Consider the following 19,384-nt stretch of genomic DNA (forward strand, 5'->3'; position numbering starts at 1 on the left):
ATTATGAGGCACGCCGTAGTGGAGGACTCCGGAAATTTTGACCACCTGGGGTTCTTTAACGTGCACCTAAATCTAAGCACACGGGTGTTTTCGCATTTCGCCCCCATCGAAATGCGGCCGCCGTGGCCGGGATTCGATCCCGCGACCTCGTGCTCAGCAGCCCAACACCATAGCCACTGAGCAACCACGGCGGGTCTTGAATTAAAGGAAGCTAATTGAATAGAGGACGTACCTGAAGCGGCGCATGTGCATTGAGCTAACACATGAGCGGGAAGTTCCACAAGATTCATTAAGACGTATTTATAAGTTGCAGTCAACGTCCGATTTTTCGGACTCCTTAGCAGTCGCGAAAAACGTCTGAAAGAATGAGTGCATGCCTCTTACTACCCGCAAGGGCGCAAATCGTCACAATCACGTCCGAAATAGCTGTACAGGCCTGTTAATACACTTATTAGGCGTATCGGTGCTCGTACTGTGATAGGAGACGGCGGGTGCACGTGTGTATAATTAAAGGAAACGTACCATGTCCCGTGGCAATTGCCCCCTTCCAACTTTTGGTGTACTTCACCGCATAACGCTGCTGTATAATGGCGAAGCTGCCTTTCGGGAACTGGTGTTATGCAACGCGCCATGCTTTCCGCGCTCCGAAGCCGTTGGCGAGGATTACAAAGACTGAGTCGGCGCCACTGTTAACAGTGGCGAATTGTTTCAACGAAAAACACGGCACCGAACAGCAAGAAGCTTGGTAATGAACATCGAACGTCTAAGTTGCCGCGGTGTGGCAACAGCTGCCAGCAGATCTGCTGGTTGGAGGCACCGCCGCCGAGACCATTGTCGGAGCGCAGTATGTTCGAATTAACCATCGCAAATGCTTGCACGTTTTCGCCCATTGGAATACACATAACTTTGACGGGACTATAGCGTCCGATCGAATTAACGAGATTTGAGTGCAGTGAAAAATGCTAACCATTTGGATCTCATTTGTGGCAAGATTTTCTTTTTCTTCAATTGAACATAATTATCTTTTGATTTGAATGGCCATTTTCTTTAAATGGTTGCAAACAAAACACTCAGCCTGTTGGATCCCCTTCTCACTCATTTTATTGCAGAAGGCCGAGTTTTAGTGTTAACATGTGTGAGGAGCGAATGTTCAAATGTAATGTTTGTGGTAGTGAGCAATCCTGACTGGAACAATGTTAATAAATGTGGGCGAAAACATTGCAAGTACTCTACCCATGCTTCATTGAGACACAGGATAAGGGAGCTATTCCTTAATGTATTTATTTACCAAAGAAAATTCATTATATCAACAACCCCAGACACTTTCTCTGATAATGAGTCATCCACACGGTAATGAGAAAAAAACAAAACCACCACAGAAGTGCTTGCTCACTCATGTCCCGCAGTAAGAGTTCAAAAATAGCCAACAAAAAACAGTGGTAAATAAAAACTAAGCTTTCTCTGGGCAATGGAATCTTCTTTTGTCAGCTGCACAAACAGCAGTGAATGCCACAGGAAAAAAAAATGGAGAGAGCAGGTGCTTGCCCCTGTTTGCACCCGTAGCAGATGAACAAAAGCTGAACTTGCACTCCGATGCGCACACACACAACACACTGGATGGAGGCACCCACGGTTGTCCGCAGCAAGTGAAAAAGAACAAAGAAAAAAAAATATTCATCTTCATATGATGACTATGCGCAAGTCCACGTGCATTGGGGACAGCATTTACAGCTTCTTTTCCTTGCAAAGAAATTTGATTTGATAGTCCTACACGTTTCTCGCTGACCTCTTTCCTTTGACTACATTGGGCCTGTTTCTGATGAATCCCTTCCTCTTGCGGGAGCTCTGGAAAACAAGACAAGAATGAGCATGATACAGCAACAGTTATTGTAAGCACACCGTTCACCTGGGGTTGTTATGGCATTTCAAGAAAGGTGCAGTTATTAGACTTTGAGAACATGTATACAGTAACCGCTAGTACTAGAACACTATTGCGCCTCATTATGTACACCTTGCGCTTCTGTACTGATGCTTGCATTGAGCGCACCGGAGTACTGCACTTTAGCAGTTGCTTTTACTGGTGTTTTTGTACGTGGGCTATCGAACCTATTCACAAGTTAAATTCTTTTTTGTAAAGGCGTTCATACTACTAACAAAACAAGAGCTTTCTGCATTCCATCTGCAAATGACAAACTACCAGTGATAGCCAATGTGACACCTTTATACATAAAAGCGAGATCTTAATGCCTTGGGTATCTGTGACATAAGGCTTTTGATGTCGAGTCCACAAAACGCTTCTGCAACTCACGATTGTGCATAATCCAGAAACAGAGATGACACAGCAATCAACAATTGGTTATGCGACTATGGCTTAAGTGCACACTGCAATAAGTGCTCACATGAACTCAATTTTGCAGTAATAAAACCACAAGATAAATAATCAGCATTGCTGAAATGATCCAGTGCAGCACCAAATGCATCAGCATCTGTACACTCAATTTGTCTGTCTAACAAGGAACTGAACATGGCATATGTTTATTGTGAGACTTTAGCAGAGGCACAGCATCTTTCACTTTGCTTTTTGATAATGCAGATTCTGTACATGTTTTCACTTTCTTGTATGTTTGTCGTTCATAAACGATGTAAATGCTATCATACTAAGAGGACTAACCAACTGAAAGTCAGCAGTGGAAACATGGCCCATACCACAGATCCCAGCAGGAATATAGAACAAGCTGTACATGTACATAAAGATGCTTCACTCTATGTTATGCAGCAGAGCAAGCTGCTGAATTCAAGAAAAGAAAATGAAAACACAAAGTCGCAGCTGTGCTAGCCTACTCATGCCGTTACTTGTAACCATGGCATTCTAACTAGCCCCAACTCACAATTACTCAGCAAGACCTAAATCCTCAAGCCTCACGACAGATTGCAATCAGTCACATGCCCCTTAGCAGTTCCCAACTGAGGCAACAGTAATGACCATTCCATACAATTGTTTCAGTAGATCATTTATGCAAGTGTGTAAAGGCTGGTTAGTAGTTGGTCAGGCAAGCAGTATGGCAATGTTAGGCGCTCGATTACAACATGGCTCTCTGCAGACAGAAGAGTACCTTGCAGTTAGCAGTTTCATCAAAAGATGCTGACAGTAAAAGTTGCAGATACTGTATGTCACAACAATCATAACTTGCTTGTGGTTTGCTGCGGAAGAGATATATGAAGCTCGTCAGTCATCATATGACCCATTATAGCTGACACAGATCAAACATCCAGCCACTAGTGCCTTTTCAAGAGTGACAAATCTTCATTTTTCAGGCAGTCCCAGCAACAATCTTGCCTAACATGCACCGAATGTGTCCTCAGTTTCAATGCTAATGCTGTTTAAACTGTAAAGATTTTATTCCTGCTGCACGTGCATTAATAGGAACGCTAAAGGCAAAAAAGATGAGTTCATTCCTTGTGTTGATAAACTGAGACAAACCTGGTTTCTTAAAGATGTGTTTCAGTGATGAACAGCATTTGCCTATCGCCAGACATTTGTAGGTACTTTAACGTAAAAAAAAAAATTTGCAAGATTCACCACAGAAAGATTTTAGCTTGCTCATCCTTTTTTACTATTCCATTTCAGACTAAATTATAGTTACACAGATCAACATTTATTTAACCGACAACACAGCATGGGAGCATTATAGTAAGCAGGTTAATTCACCATAAAAAACATACGAAAGTTGACTGTGCATTGGCTGCCTATTGTTATATCCAATATAGTGGTAAAACCTGTATCATTATAAGGGGGTCCAACTGTATATCTAACATGTAGTAGCCTTAGCTATGTTAACATTACTCTATCAGTTCAACTTGGCCTAAAGGGACACTAAAGGCTGATAAATGTTGCATCAAGCTAAAGTGACAGATTAGTGCTCCAAAGTGTCCAAAAGCCTTGGTTTTAGCAATGTGAAATTACAGTATGTACCAGCTTCCCGCTAAATAATGTAGCAAATGGTGGTCTGCCACTGATGATATCGTAATTAAAGACGTATTGGACTTCATTTCACCATGAAGGAAAATACGGTTGGTCAATTTCACAAGGTTTTCTGACATGGTTAGTTGACATTAGCACTGAGTGAGGGCTTGATCAACAGTGACCCAACAAGGCATAACCCTCCGTAAATCGCTGGCAGTTCCACCTAAGAGGCCCTGCTTGTCATGGGCGATTTGAATTGACGAAAAAAGGTGTGGCCCCTTCAGTCACAAATCTGTGCACAACTAAGTAATCTCCTTGCATAAAACAGACATTGCAAGGTGTCTAGAGGGGCAATCCAGTATGATCTCGGTAGGTTCAATGTTTACCCTCGGTGTTCTTTGAATGCCCTGCTCTGGCGTCTTTCTGAAGGTACAGTCAAACCTTGTTTATAACAAAGTCCCATCTGGCACAAGCACACCCCTTTCTATGCCATATTTCTTATAAGCATGTATTACTATATTCATTACATGCCGACATTGGCAGCGAACATGTTCGGTTTTCTTTGTTATAGCTGTGCTTGTCATATTGCTGTATTAAGACTGCACTGTAATCTTTCTCCAAAGTGGTTTCCAGTTTCGTCCAAACTTGCAGACAGGGCTCAGCACACAAGCTGCAGCACTCTCTACTGAAGCAAGCCATACCACACACAGGGACACAATTGCAGTGCAACTTTAACGCACACACTGTGGCCAGACACGCAGGCAGTCTGATGGATGCAGCAGGCAGAGACGGGCAGGGCACGTGCCGTGTGTGTGTGTGTGTGTGAAAGCTTGGAGCCGTCCTCACCTAAGGCGGCCTGCTCTGCCCGCTGCCGCTGTTGTGGGATGGGGAAGAGGCCCCTGCCTGTGGCTTTACCTTTTTGGAGACAAAGGTGCTCCGGGCCTTGATCTGGCGCTGAACATAGGGGATACGTGGACGGTTGGCCTCCTTCTTCACCTTGAAGATGCGCACCAGCCAGTGCTCGGTTGTGTATGCCTCCTCGAGGTGCTCAAGGGTGAAGTGCTTGTTGCCTATCTCCATGTTGCGTGTGCGGTCAAAGCCCGGTGGTGACCGGTAGTCGAGCTGAAAGGCAGAGGCATTTAGTGTTACAGGGCTGTAAGCATTACAATTTTATACATTACTATGGGGCATAGAGTTTGTTGCAAAAATTACTAGAGGAAAATCTGGCACTAAGCGTCTGCGGGAGCTGCAAGTACGACAGTTCAACCAGCACGGTAATTAATGATGGGTATAGTACACAGATTTGCCTCTATGTGACTGCATATTGATCATATTGAACATAATGCAGCATTATAAACCTAACAATATGCAATGATTATGTACATGTACAGAAACCTATTGCCTTGCTATGATTGCTTAAACATGTTGAAAGAATTAAGCGCATAATAAATGACTCCACAAGAACATCTGAAGCCACAAGCACCAATATTTGACAATTTATTGCACATCCACGATTCTCGTGGTAACTGAACAGTCTCAGAGCCAAATTCACCAGAATTTTTGTAGGAAACTGATATTGGATATGCAATTGCACATAATAAGTTGCAACACAGAGATGCAAGTGCATTATATAATTTATTATCAAATTGTTTCACCACAAGGTTCTTGATTGTGAAACCAAAGCTAGTTCTGTCAGCAGCAACATGACATCACAAGAGCCCCAAGACACAAAAATTAGTTGCCATGCTGTGCATCGTATGCAAAAATGCATCATCAATCATCTATGACAGCAAGAAAGCCTGCATTGCCCAATGTGCAGCTAATTCTTTAAAATATCTTTTTGAGTGGGCCTTGTACGATTGAAGTCATAGGTAATCAAATGTTGCTGCAACCTCGTGGCCTCGCTCATTTTTGTTATTGCGCCGAAGTGGCTCAGCTATGTGCCGCACCCACAAAGTACAATACCCGTCGTAGTTTGCCCGTCATCATGCTAAGCTTTAACATCAACATGAATCTTATGATCTAACCAACGTTAGGTGGTCAATTTCAGTACAGTAAAAATTTCATTCATCACTGTACAGCATACATATTAATGCTCACATTAATGTGCATTAAAAAGGCCATCTCACCTGAACTTCACCAAAGCGGTAATAGCTCATCTTGTACATGAGGCAGTTCAGCAGTGTTTGGGATCCATACTCGTCTACTCTGAACTCTCCCTTGTCATTGAAGTAATCAGTTTCCTGCCAAGATTAAAAGATACAAGGTCATTAATTTTACACAGTAGAGTCACCCAGGGACACAAAAGCTCTTGCTTCACTAACATACAGTCATATTTTACCTTTATATCCTTGGGGTGTTCACCTTCTGCAATTCTCACCATCCAAAGGAACTTGTTAATGTCATCACCGGAGTAGCCAATCACACCACCAAAGATGACAAGTACATAGTCCACATCCAGTGCTTTCATAATCTCATATGCTGCAGTTTCATTTGATGACATGGCCTTTCCTACCTGTAAATCATAAGAAACCTTAGCACAAACAGCAAATTCAAGTCGCAGCACTTTTACACATCTTATGATGCATAAGCACTGCAAGATCAAGCACCGTCAAAATGTACAAAAAATGCAAGGTACTGACCAGTGCAATGTGACTATTATTCCATGTATTGTTGTCTACGAGAGTTGTACGGTTGGCCATGCCTGCTATCTGATACCCATAGTCCCACCATGACATCACACGTGCATTTTCATGTGTGTTTTGAGAAAGCCAGTAGTAAGCCTCCCGGAAGTCGTCCAAGATGGCCCTTGACCTAAAGGGAAGATGGTGCCAACATCAATGCAAGGACTAGGTGTGCCAGCATCAGTGTCATGACAGGGAGCATGTAGCTAATGGCATCCAGTGTCAACATCAAACTGAGGATGAAACTGGAAGCAAGGAGGAGAGGGGTGTTGCTCCATTGGCTGCTTTCCATAAACATTTTTGGTTAGATCGATTTCTTTGGTAAACCATGTTTTCTTTGAGCACAAGCTGAAATAATGATTGCATGAAGGTACATCCGTTTGCTACAATATTTTGGAACATGGAAACATAAAAAATCTTAGTTTACTAGCAGCCTCCACATGCAGCCATAAATTGAGAAGCAGACACTGTGCTTATCTTTTTAACTCCAGGTGGCACACACTGACAAAGAAATTGTTCTTTATCATGTTTGTTGAAGAACTGTCGCACTGAGCTTCCCTCGTTACTATGATAAGAATAACCTAAGAACTAGAGAACTAGGTAGCAGCATGAGTCTAGTGTCGGTGTTTCAACAAGATAATTTGCATCTCTCTAGGCAAACACAAGCCCCTTTGTATGCTACAATGCTAGTATGGAACACTTTGTTGTCTACTCTGACGGGTGAACATGTTGAAGTTCTTCTGGTCTATCTTTGAACAAGACTTCAGTTGTCTCAACATATAAGTTGTCAGAGTTCAAGTTTGCCGAAGATTACTCACCCATCCGAGCTGTAGGAAGCAAGCACAATGCTGGGACTGGAATATGCGTTGCTGGTAACCCAAGTGCAGTGGACGGCAAACATCATGAGAATCATCATCAGCACAACAACCACTATGCTCCGCACGTTGGTGCCTAGGCCCACATTCTCACGACCTTGGTCAGACTTGATCTTGCGAAGCTTGCCTGCCTGTAGAACACACAAGTGCTGTCAACTTTCTCATTTTGTTTGAACATAAAGGTGTGCTTATGCAGTAAAACCCCACAGATGCGTTTAAAAGGCCCCCCACCATGCCCAATCAGAAACTTTGGCTACACACAAGAAGTTGTAAATGACGTCTAAGGAGCGTTCCAACATAATAATTTTTCAAATTGATTAATTCACTGAGGAGATGGGATAAGTTTAAATGTGTTGCCATGCCACCAGGAGGCAAACTTAACTGCAAACATAGACGCACAATCCGTAAGTCTTGACTAGTGTCAAGTGACGTTTCTTCTCTGCCTTTTATATCGAAGCAGTGGGACTGAGTCACATTTATGTCACGAGCCCCGCGTTTTTTATTGTTTTATTCTCTTGCACTCTTCAAGCAAGTTGGAGCTCCTCCTATATAGGCCCAGCAGGAAGAGGCCCAAACCCCAAGGGCTGAGTGCCGCGGTCGGCAGTTGACATAAACCTCCGCACGAGTAACGGTAATCCCATTCCCAGGGTGGACGTCCTTAGAGTTCTCGGCATGCTGATAGGGTCAAACAGCTGTAACGGTCGAACGATCAACAAAATCACCATGAAGACCGAGAACATGATGAGACTAACCGACAGAGTTTCCAACAGGTGGGGAAGTGTCAAAGGAGACGACCTCCTGAGGCTCTTTCACGCCTTTTTCATGAACCACATCACGTACGTGGGGGCCATGCACTGCTGGCAAACCCACAAGAAGAAGCTGAACACGCTCATTCGAAAGAGCATAAAGAGGGTGCTGGGCATTCCCATGCAAGCCAGAACTGAGTGACTTGTGCAGCTAGGGGTTCACAACACCCTGGAAGAGATCATCGATGCACAGGAATCTGCCCAGGTAGCTCAGCTGTCATCTTCACAGGCCGGAAGAATTTGGCTGTACTAGGCCTCTCCTTTCCTCGTAACGTTCATCCACAGCACAATGTCGGCAGGCACAACACCAGGGCTGTCACACTTCTCAGACACGTTAGGGAAGAACCTCGCTCAGCTTGCTCTGTAGATGCCACCCAGTATAGCCCTCAGTTCTGCATCTTTCAAAGATTCTACTCCCTTGAGTGCCGAGCAAGCGGCCATAGCTCTCGCCCTCCTGGATGATAGTAGATCGCAAACCTACACAGAGTCTAAATTGGTGGCTAGGGCCTTTGTTTCTGGCTCCATTTCTGTCGAACCCTCTAAAATTCTCGGCAGTAAGATTATATCCCTGCACACCATTACTTGGTTTCTGGCACATCTTGATTCTCAGCTAGATTCCCTCACTAACCTCAATGATACTGCTCACTCCTCAGGTGCGCGCCTCTGCACCCGGGAGGACGTAGGTATTTAAAGACATTTTATTCACCTTCAATGAATTCACCAAGCACTATCATATGGGCAGGCAGGCTTTTCTGCCCCCGTACGGTAAACTGTCCAGGTTTCACGAGATCACACTCGGAATGTTGCAGACTAGGTCATATCTCAGTTTGGCTTTCCTCAGCATTATTGCTCCGAGTACCTTCAAGTCTACCTGCCCGGACTGCGGCTCAGTCAGCAGCTTAGATCACATGCTCTGGCGGTGCCCCTCGTTACGGGAGCTCAATCAAGTCACCGGAGCTCTGCCATCAAGTGTTCTGAGCACCTCCCACAACTCCAGACTGCCCAGAGAGCCCATGATGCAGCAGTGAGGCTAGACCTCCCCGTCCTCACGTCGGAGCGGCCTGCGGTGCTCCTCTAAGGGCAGCGCTTCTCAGGACCTCATTAAAGTTTGTTGTCTGTCCAGTGGTGGTTTTGCACGCTCTGCAGTGGATGTTTTGCCATAGTTATGAGCCATAATTAATGATGTTGCAGGCATTCAGTGGGACATAGACCTGCCTGTGGTGTGACGTTTCTCTGCCAGGAAGTGCGGCTTCATCAAAAGTAAGGGTTTGTGGGCTGCTGTTTGAACTTTCAGCTGTTTTCACAGCATACATCAGTGTAATACAGGCACAATTCTCAGTACATTATATATGCACCATGCTCGTCTGTTAGCAATGCACAAATCTGGCAAAAAGCCTTTTAAGGAAAAGAAAGACATAGAAGGCAAGACAAATACCATTACTGTATAAAAAAGGACACTGGCATGCCCTCACCTTGTCATAGAGCTTCTTCTTCTCACGGCCGTCATCACTGTCATCACTGTCGCCCTGGCTGCTGCTGCTGGCCTGGCCACCCTGGTGGTTGCTGCTGCCCTGCTGTCCAGCCTTGGGCTCCTCCTCTTGCAAGTACAGCTTCAGGGTACTCGAGAAGGCAATGGCACTCAGCACGCACACCACAGGCGTCAGCGTGAGCATCAGCCGAACCATCACTCCAGCAAAGTACACCGATGTCACGGCATACAGCACAACTGCGTGCAGAGGAACACAGAAGCAATGCAAACATAGCATAGCAGTACTTGTTTGGCATACTAGTTCTTATATACAGAAAATTACACGGACATGCAAAGTATTAAAATGTGTACCGACTTAAAGAAAAATTTTCGCAGGGTGACATCTGCAACGAAAAAAGGCACTGCAAGTGTACAAAGGTCAATTTAGTGAAAGCCTCACACATCCTTATTATGGCCACATAAGGTTCCTTAGCCATAACCAAACCTCAGTACCTGTCCGCTTTAAAAACAGAAGCATTACTTGGCTAGTTCTTCCAGTAACTTTCAGTTAAAAATATATATCAAACTTTTGGGATACATCTAATTAATTTCAACTACATAATTCCCTCCGCTCAATTTACTTCCTGTTACCTGAAAACACAAACCAAGTAGACAGCACCTGCGCTTTACTTTTTGATTCTGGAATTTGTCAAACACTGATCTGAATTCTACCACCACTGCAGTGCAGCTGCCACAGTCCATCCATGACCTTGAGTGCATGACATTATGTCCAATGTCTTAACACTGCAGCCACCAAGCATATATACTGGCACAGAGTGCCCAAACAAAACAGTGCTAGAGCATGTTATCAGCTTAGCATTATTCAGCCCGAGCAGCCAACGTGAGGAGTGCTCAAAGAAACACTCACTGAACACCCGCTCGTCATTGATGTTCTTGACGCAGTACCAGAGGCCAACTGGAAACGTGGCCACCAAGGCGTGCAGGTCAAAGAAGAAGGAGAACCACGTGGTTGGCTGGTGCTCAGATACCGAGGCAATGATTGGAATGTGGATCTTGGCATAGCCCGTGTCCCAAAGGGAGTAGAAGCGGCCACTCCACGGAGCAATGTAGCCTGCAAGTGAGGAGAGCCATAAAGCAACAGGGTGAGGATGACCCTCAGTGATTTGCAGTCGACAAACTTTTTCGTACCAGAGTAACATTCCAAGGGCATAATAAACCATTAATATTTAAAGCTTAAATGACTGGGCACCGATACCAGAGGCATGTGAATCCACGACTCAAATAGTATGAATCAATCTTCGAAATACAAGTAGGCGCAAGAGAAAAAGCAAAGATTGCTTGGAATAACGCTCTTCCGAGCGATCTTGTGAGAACAGGTTTTACACAAAGGCTACTATTAAAACTGGGTTGGTCATAACTGGTCAATAATAAGAAAAGTTACAAAACTTGCAATCTGGAATGATACGAGACTGGAGCTTCACTCTGGTAGTTTAAAAATGTGAAAGGGTTAAGCCAATGTAGGCCAAAGGAAGCTTATTGTAAATTTTCTACATTTTCTTTTAGAGCTCAGAGTGTGCACTGATACAACAGAACACTGAAAAAAAAAGGGAGGGGGGAACCAAAAAAGACATTCTGTTGCTACTTTATATACGGCCTACAGAAAAAACTCGCCACAGCATAGCTCACCTGCATAGGTAAGAATGACCACAGACAGAAACACCAGTCCAGCTACTGCAGCTACAGCGCCAAAGAATAAAGTCTTCATCTCGGACCGGGAGAAAAAGGTTTGCAGGTACTTGAGCAGGGCATAGGCATTGAGCAGCACAAATACACCTGGACACAGAGAAAAGGTAATTATATAAATAAGTTGCGCAAGACAAGCCTTCATGCAGTGCCATTATTAAGTGCCATAAATGCCAAATGTCGCGAATTTGTGACGTACCATAGTAAACACAAAAAGTTAGCTGCATTCCCAAGCTGACTACATACCCAACATAATTCAAGATCTAAACAATACAAAAAAAAAGTCTTGGAAGCATGTACTGACTTTATGTCCTCAATCAAAGCCTGTAGAAAATAGTTTACATTGCACATATGAGCAATGGGGCATTGTTTCGTTGAAGGCGACTCTAAACAATGGTTGTCAGTCTCCCATCATTGCTACTAGATGGCACTGCATGTCAACGCTGAAAAACATTGTTGTGAATGCGCGACAACCAGCACTTTAGCCAGAAAACATGTTCCCAGGGCATAGGCTGCATTTATTTGCTATGTCCCGAACTCGCGAAAACTACTGCAAAAGGGTCAAGGGTGCTAGAGGTGCAACTCATACCAACGTGATATATTTTTTAAGTTGAGGGGAGGGGCTGTTCCAAGTTGGAGACATGGCTACTAGATAACTGTCCGCATGATTCTTAAACAATTCTATAGTAAAAAGATCATATAATACACAGTGTGTGCAGACTTGATATAGCATAAGCATAGTTCCAGCACATTTCAACGTCCCAATGCATGTGACCACCAGTCATGCTTTTTTGCATCTTTCTCAAGCATCGAAGAGATTGTGCCCCTGTGCTTTGGAAAAGAGAAGGATTTTTCACCCACATTGATTTTCTGCAAAGATATTGCTTCTGCACTACAGGAAAGGCCTGTATTTTCACAGTTGCAATAACCACCATGACACACCACAGTGAATGTGTTAAGCCAATGGCAGCGGGCACAAAGAATATGTGTATACCACAATAGCAAGAGAGCACAACTGTCGTCTTATTCTAGCTCTAGACACCATGTGCAGCGCTGACACTTTGGAGAAGATGAAGGGCTCACCTGCTGAAGCCATGTGCTCACTAGTGCGCACTGGCTGGAAGCCAACAAATGGGATTTGCATGGACATGAGCAGGCCTAGTATGAAGAAAGTGTTGTAGGCTGGAAAGAAATGTGACATGCATGACCACATGCTCATCAAAAGCATACGTTTAGCTGTGAGAAAATGCCAGCTCATCTTTATCTCAGAGATGTGAAACAATATTTATCAAAGCCACCATGTTTTAAAGGATGCAAAGGCGAAAAGAAAGTCAACATAAATCAATAAATTAGCATTCTAATATAGCAACCATACCACTGCTGCCAAGAACAAAATTTCCATGAGCAAAAATATAATGGAAACATGTTGGTTGTGCTGTAGCACTTGTATACAGTACCACTGGCCATGCCACCAATCCATTTGGAGTCTCAGAGATGGTTGTATTCTCTCAGACCAAACATTCCCTTACGAGCGTATTCCCTCTGTATTCTCTCATGAGCACTACACTACAGCACAAAATTCAACAGAAGCAAAGTCTTGCAAGCATCCCTAGACATGCTTGAGCACTGAAATGAATTGTTTCTGTAATGTAGCTATATAGTTAAATTAAATTCTTGTGCATTCCATTGTAATAAAATTCTGCATCGCCATGCTTTTAAGAAGTATACAAGTATTTATGCAAAATATAATAGACACTCGCACAGTGCACCAAGGAAATTATCGTGCAGTTCTTTTTTTCCAATTGCCCTTTCTTCATAGCTGTACAAAACTCACCTATGTAGATTCGATTTGAGAACCGGTTCATCAGCAGCAGCACAAACACATGCAGTGGAATGAGGTTAATAATGAAGACATAGCCACCCCATGCGGAGACCTGTCAAAGGAAGAAAGAAAGAACAAAAAAAATATGTAAATACTGTTTACAGTCTAGCCAGCTTCTAACAGCCAACTGTAATGAATGCTTATTTACTGCAAATGAAGATTGTAACGGTAAAATTTTTTATATGGGGTATAATGTTAAAGCATCTCAAACATAGGCATAATGGCTAACAACTGGGTTATAGCAAATACACCCACGTCTCCCTGTAAGTAAACAAACATTGCTTCCTCTTTCCATAATTTCCCCCCAATCTCGGAATATAAAAAATATAGCAGTCAAAGACAAGAAATGCTAAAATTTGGTGAGAAATAGCAAGAAACTGCTTTATTATTCAACATGGTGACTATTAATAAATTTGCAGACTATTCTGTGGGGACATAACGATTATCTAAAACTATGTAGAATGAATTACTCGTGAAATTCAGTTATGACACTCATGCTACGGAGACAGAAATTTTAATCGCCATTATACATTGGCTTTATGGTGTGGGCAGAGGTGCTAAGGGCAGGTCTGAATGATCTACCGGGTCCAAAAGCCAGGCTCTGTGAATTTGGCCAGCGACTATTTGTACACATTTAGATCAATACTTCCCTTCATATCAAAAATTGTAATTGTTCTCATTATCACAATCATAAAGAAGCTCTAAAAATTAGTATTTTACAATAAAATCATTCACGTTGCCAGATGAACTGTTCACCACTCACCATGTAAAAGTAGGAAAGTGCAGTAAGAACTGCCCAGAAGATGGCACCAGTTTTGACTGCCTTGACCCACAAGAAATATGTGAACATGAGTGCAAAGATGGCAATGCCTTCGTTGTCATAGCTTCCTGCCACTGAACGGCTGATGTATCCAGGCACTGTGCAAGTGAAAATGAGCTAGTTATTGTAGTCCAACAAGTGTAAATCTGAAGAAAATGTAAATGCCTGCCATTCCTTATGTTCAACAAAAGCTACGTTTCACTGTGAGGAAATGCCTTCTCATCTTCTTTGTCTCAGTGACAAGAAAACGAACTCTTAAGTAGCATAGGCAGTAAAATTCTGTGAAAAAATTCTGAAAGAAGAAATCGCACCAAAGCGTACACAAATGCAAGACAACAGTTGCAACCATCAACTGTTTAATTTTCAAGCAGCGTGCGATACACAGGCGGCCACAACACATGCACAACAACATGTTTCTGAGCTTACTGAAGCCACGACAAATTTGCATGCAATGTGGTTTCTTGAAAAATAAACAGTTGAAAGTTTGCACTGGGTGTGTGTGTATGCTTTGGTGCCACTTTTTGTAATTTTTTTTCCCTAATGCCTAACAAAAGATGTGTTTTATTGCGATAGCAATTATATGGACACTCCAGGAAGATTTCTGCCATTGGCATCACTGTGAGGTTCTGTATGAAGTCCCAAGGACGATAAAATTGTCGCCACGCCATTTGCTGTGTGTACCAGTGAAAGCATGCAAGGGTGAGCCGGCATATGTGGCTCAATCTTGTGTGCGCGGGCGAGGCATGGGAGTGAGGTGATGTAGGGGGAGGGGGAGTCTTTTCTACTGGCTTCTGCAGTGCAGTACAAGCGCCGTATCTTGAATGCAATCTGCAATGTTTGCGAGTGCACATAGTGCCGGGAGCACTGTATAAGCTGTGCGCTTGACGTTTCGTTCATGTTGAAGCAAGAGTCAGCTCGAAGGTCATTTCGATCGCTGCTGCTGCCACAATTCCTTACTCAAGCATTTTGACAGATAGTTTCCGCAGACATCGAGCGAGATGTGTTCATGTTTACCTGTGTGTGTGTGACACAGTGCTTGTTAATTTAGTTAAGTAAGCAAATGTTTACAAGTTTATATGACCAATAAAACTACTATCCTCACTTTGTATAGCTATCTACTAATTTGCTATCACAATCGATGCTTTGCTTTTTGCGTGAAACTGTGACTTTCTTTTTATGAGCAACAAACACATCATTTTCACAGGTAAGCATAATTCAAAATTTTATTTTCTAAGCCATGTTAGTAATTGACAAATAAAACATGAACAGAACAATTCAAATCAAATAAAAACTAGAGTTTTGCTGATAGATTTCGAATTTTTGACTGGTTTTACCGCAAAGAAAACGGTATCACATGATGAAGTTCAGATCAACTATGGTAATATGCCACATACTTCAATCACATAAAAACTAGTCTGGTGTGCCAATATGAATTTGCTTTTTCATTATCAATTTGTCATTAGAAAAAAACACTCCGAATTTCAGAGCAGTCCAGATGTGGAAAAAAGCACGAATACTTGCCGATAGCAATGAAACAGGCTGCAAAAAGACCTGCTGCATCATTCCAAAGTTCTTTTGTTAAAAAGTATGTCGCAAGTGCAGTCAGCCCACTGAAATGGCAATGCACAATTAAGTAATGATTAAGCAGGAGGAAAAAAAAACAGCTCTATTGTTTCAAAGCTAGTCTAATGTAAAAAGAATACAGGCACTTTTTCCCTGTAAACTTGTCAAATTCAAGTCACTATCAAAACTAATTTTCACATAAAGGTGGTAATCCAACTTAAAAGCAAGATACAGGAAGGCAGCCACTTTGTTTACTGAACTTAAGTTACTATACCTACCTAAACAAGTTTATTTTTCTTTCTGAGGCATAGCTAAGCAGTTAAATGTAGTTTGTCGTAAAAAAACAAGAGCTTGTGGTAAAAATATTTATTGCCAACTCAGCCACGTTTATATGCGCTTGGCCTTAAGAATGAAAAGCAGAATAGTCAAGCAATAACAAAAGTTAAGGTGTGACGATGCATCACAGAAGCAATTAACAACTAGAAGATATGAATCAATTTTATACAGTCAATCTGCACTGTGGCATAAGTGGCAGTTTCACAAATGCAAGCTAAAGTGAATTGCTTTGCTGCATAGAGTACTGTAGCCTGCTTGCTTTCTTGAAAGTTGCTCTAGTAAACCTTTTTGCATGGTATACAGCCAACAAGTTTGAGCAACGCTTGTTTAAGCCTGAGTGCTGCTATCAGTTACAGTGAAAATAAAGTGTAATCCCCTGTATGTGGTTGAAGCCACAACTTTTCACAGAACAGCTTTCCCTTTAGAGAGAGTGTAAATGGCTTTTTAGGCCAATGCAAGTATATACGTGACCTTTTGTACGATATAGCAAGAAGCTCAATAAATAAATTTATAAGTTGTCGGTATGTTGTTGTGCCTTACACGCACTTATGAAACTCTGCAAATATGCTCAGGAATATTGCCATTAGACACAAGACAAGACTTACCTAAAGACAGGTGCTAAGAAGACACATACATCTCGTATGTGTACAGTTATGTGGAGAAGGCTTAGGACATAGTGGATAGCCCCAGAAGTTATCATAAGCCCTGGATACACCTGGATAAATTAGGTTTAAGAAAGAAAGCAATATAAGAAGGTTATAATGACACACAATGAACAGACTTGTTCTCACCACATGCCAGAACGCTGCTAGATGACATTTTTACATTAAAACAAGGCTTCTAACATGAACAAGTGAAATAAACGAGAGAAAAGAAAATATGATGACTTGCTACGCTGACGGGCCCGTGCCAGTGTTTGGATCTCGCACTGCTTGTTCATCATATACGTCAGACGCTCTACTAAGCCACACACAAGATTTAAGAGGTGCTCAGATTCATTAAACATTGCATTGCATTGTGCGTTGTTGCTGCGGTATTGTTAAATAAACAAAGCTTAACAAGTTTCACACAAGCTGCACATCAGTGAAGATGATTGGTGTTTTCATATGCACCTTGCACAGCTGTTTTAAGGCTGCTGCCAGTCTACAAAAATAGCAAAAAAGCAAACCTTTAACACAGCAACCCTCAGTTGCACATACAGCTGCGTTTCTTAAGTTATTGTAGAGAACTAGACTAGGTGCATGCATATAAATTATGGCATGCTTTTTTTAAATGTTTTTTACCAAGTACAAACTTTGTAAATATTATTTCAGGAATATAAATGATACTCGCAGCTGCAATGCTGTACTATAGTCTATCTTGAGGGATGAAATTTGTTCAAAATCTTCCTTGACGCTGAAGTTGGTTAGGAAAGGGAATGTGATCATTAGTGCTGTACAAAGAATTGTATGTTATGCAGTCTGTAGACCATCAAAAAAAAAAAAATTTGGTGTCTAAACTAGGGAGAATCGAACAGCAGCTTAGTAATGTGGTATGCACATCCCTATTGTTGCGGATCGTACTGGAAGAGTGCATCTGGATAAACCGGATTACCCACCGTTCCACCCACTATCCTTCCAAGTGGGTACCAGGCTCTTTCATCGAACCAGTTTAGGAAATTGTAAAACCCATGCTTGACCATGTAGTGTGTCGACCGGTAGTTGAACCTGCGTGAGCCCAAACATAAGCCTTTTAGTGTAAGGCGACTAGCACTGTTTTCAGCATTACAATGCAACTCGTCAAATTCCGAAGAGGTCAAAGCTTGCGCGGCGTGGAACTGCGCACCGCTGAGCCTGGCCAGCTGCTTCGTGCACAGTTGCCGAATGCTGGCAGAGCGAATCCAAAGGTCCCCTTTCGTTGTCCATATCAAACGTTTAAGAATACAGGTAAGCGTACCGTGTTTCCAATGCGCCCTTGCGTACGGTACGTCATGAAAAAACGGGGCATTCTAAGCATGCGTTCGGGCGACACGTATGCATGGAATGAGTACCGAGCGGGTTGTGCGCATTCATCAACAAAATGGCAAACGCTCGCAATATAAAAAGAAAATGAATGTCTCTGTGATACGTAATAGTACTTAGGTTGAATTATTTTTATATGTAATGAAAATCGATCCGCTGTTACAATTTACGATCTCGACCAGGAGTTGTGCTCGTGCGCTGGCCTCGATAGAAAGTAACGATGCAAAAGCAACCATACGCTTAAAATTTTGAGAACTTCGGCTATTTAAGAGTTTTCATTAGTTTCAAGGTTGATGGTTAAGTTAAAGGTTATGTAAAGCTGGGGTCAATGGAGAAGCAGCAGTGTTCCTTTTGCACCTGCTACACGGCGCACAGCACCGTGCGTGCGCTTCCGTGTTTCGCGCGTTCCACCTTTGCGTTGCGCCTGCGCGGAACGCAGGTAAACCGCTAGGACGAGTATTCCACGTAGCCGCCTTCTGTCCCTCGAGATCGTCGCATAGGTGGGAACATTTTTGCATCTACAAGTCCTTCAGTCAAAGGAGGGGTGAACTTGCGGGCACCGGGTCTTACCATGGGTCGAACTCGTGGATGATGCTCTCGAAGCGTATAACAGCAAAAAGCCGGGAGCTGAAGCCGACGAGCCATGCTAGGGCCAAGATTGTGAAACGAAGTAGAGTATGCCAACCGATACTTTGCCGAAACAGACCATCCGACTTCTTGCCGGTCCCCGCCATGTCGGTAAACACCGACACGTTGTTAGGGGAATGCTAACCAACCAGCGTATGCCACAGGAGAGGAACACAGTTGGCTTCAGACGACGACAGCGCCAACTTTGCGCGTCAGCAGAAGCCACGCGGCACGTTTTATTAACAATAAAAGTTCAAAGAAAATCGTATGGTGTCCATGCTTTGCTGATCTGGAGTAGACGGCGCATCGAATGCGGTTTTATCGGTTTTATTCTGAACCGAAATTAAAAACCATAAACGTGTTACTCAAGTTACCCATAGTTACGAGCAGTTGCACAGATGCGGATAACAATAATAAAAATAAGTGTTTGACACAAATGATTCATTTTACACGTGCGTACAATGTCAAAAATTTTATAAATATTTAGTTGCTTCGGAGTCTTTTTCACTTTAACTTAATTACCGGTACCGTTGCTGCAATCACCGTAACGACCGTGACGTATCCCAAGGTCATTCCGGAAAACATAGTTCTCAAT

General features: G+C 42.9%; 1 protein-coding gene across 2 annotated transcripts; it reads right to left on the bottom strand.

The window, feature by feature from the left end:
- Positions 1-1,256: 1,256 nt before the first annotated feature.
- On the bottom strand, positions 1,257-19,073 carry Stt3B (catalytic subunit 3B of the oligosaccharyltransferase complex). 2 transcript variants are annotated; one of them, XM_065442099.2, is made up of 16 exons: positions 18,733-19,073; positions 17,760-17,868; positions 16,768-16,877; positions 15,785-15,873; positions 14,207-14,361; positions 13,396-13,495; positions 12,645-12,743; positions 11,505-11,651; positions 10,726-10,929; positions 9,802-10,055; positions 7,467-7,654; positions 6,607-6,778; positions 6,306-6,479; positions 6,094-6,207; positions 4,811-5,086; positions 1,257-1,845 (listed from the first exon to the last, which is right to left on the bottom strand). In XM_065442099.2, the coding sequence occupies exons 1-15, from the start codon at positions 18,894-18,896 to the stop codon at positions 4,811-4,813; spliced, it is 2,355 nt and encodes a 784-aa protein (XP_065298171.2). In that variant the 5' UTR covers positions 18,897-19,073; the 3' UTR covers positions 1,257-1,845. The 2 variants fall into 2 exon arrangements, with proteins under 2 accessions (XP_065298171.2, XP_065298169.2); XM_065442097.2 differs by having other exon boundaries at positions 4,880-5,086; positions 18,733-19,069.
- Between the last annotated feature and the right edge of the window lie 311 nt (positions 19,074-19,384).

This window comes from Dermacentor albipictus, chromosome 4 (assembly GCF_038994185.2).
Source record: "Dermacentor albipictus isolate Rhodes 1998 colony chromosome 4, USDA_Dalb.pri_finalv2, whole genome shotgun sequence".
Classification (NCBI taxonomy): Eukaryota; Metazoa; Arthropoda; class Arachnida; order Ixodida; family Ixodidae; genus Dermacentor; species Dermacentor albipictus.

Excerpts from the sequence above, each read along its gene's own strand:
- Stt3B (XM_065442097.2), bottom strand. The coding sequence starts at position 18,896 with ATGGCGGGGACCGGCAAGAAGTCGGATGGTCTGTTTCGGCAAAGTATC. Across the intron at positions 17,869-18,732 it reads ATCCACGAGTTCGACCCATG|GTTCAACTACCGGTCGACAC; the intron begins GTAAGACCCGGT and ends GGGCTCACGCAG. Across the intron at positions 11,652-12,644 it reads TGAGCACATGGCTTCAGCAG|GTGTATTTGTGCTGCTCAAT; the intron begins GTGAGCCCTTCA and ends CTCTGTGTCCAG.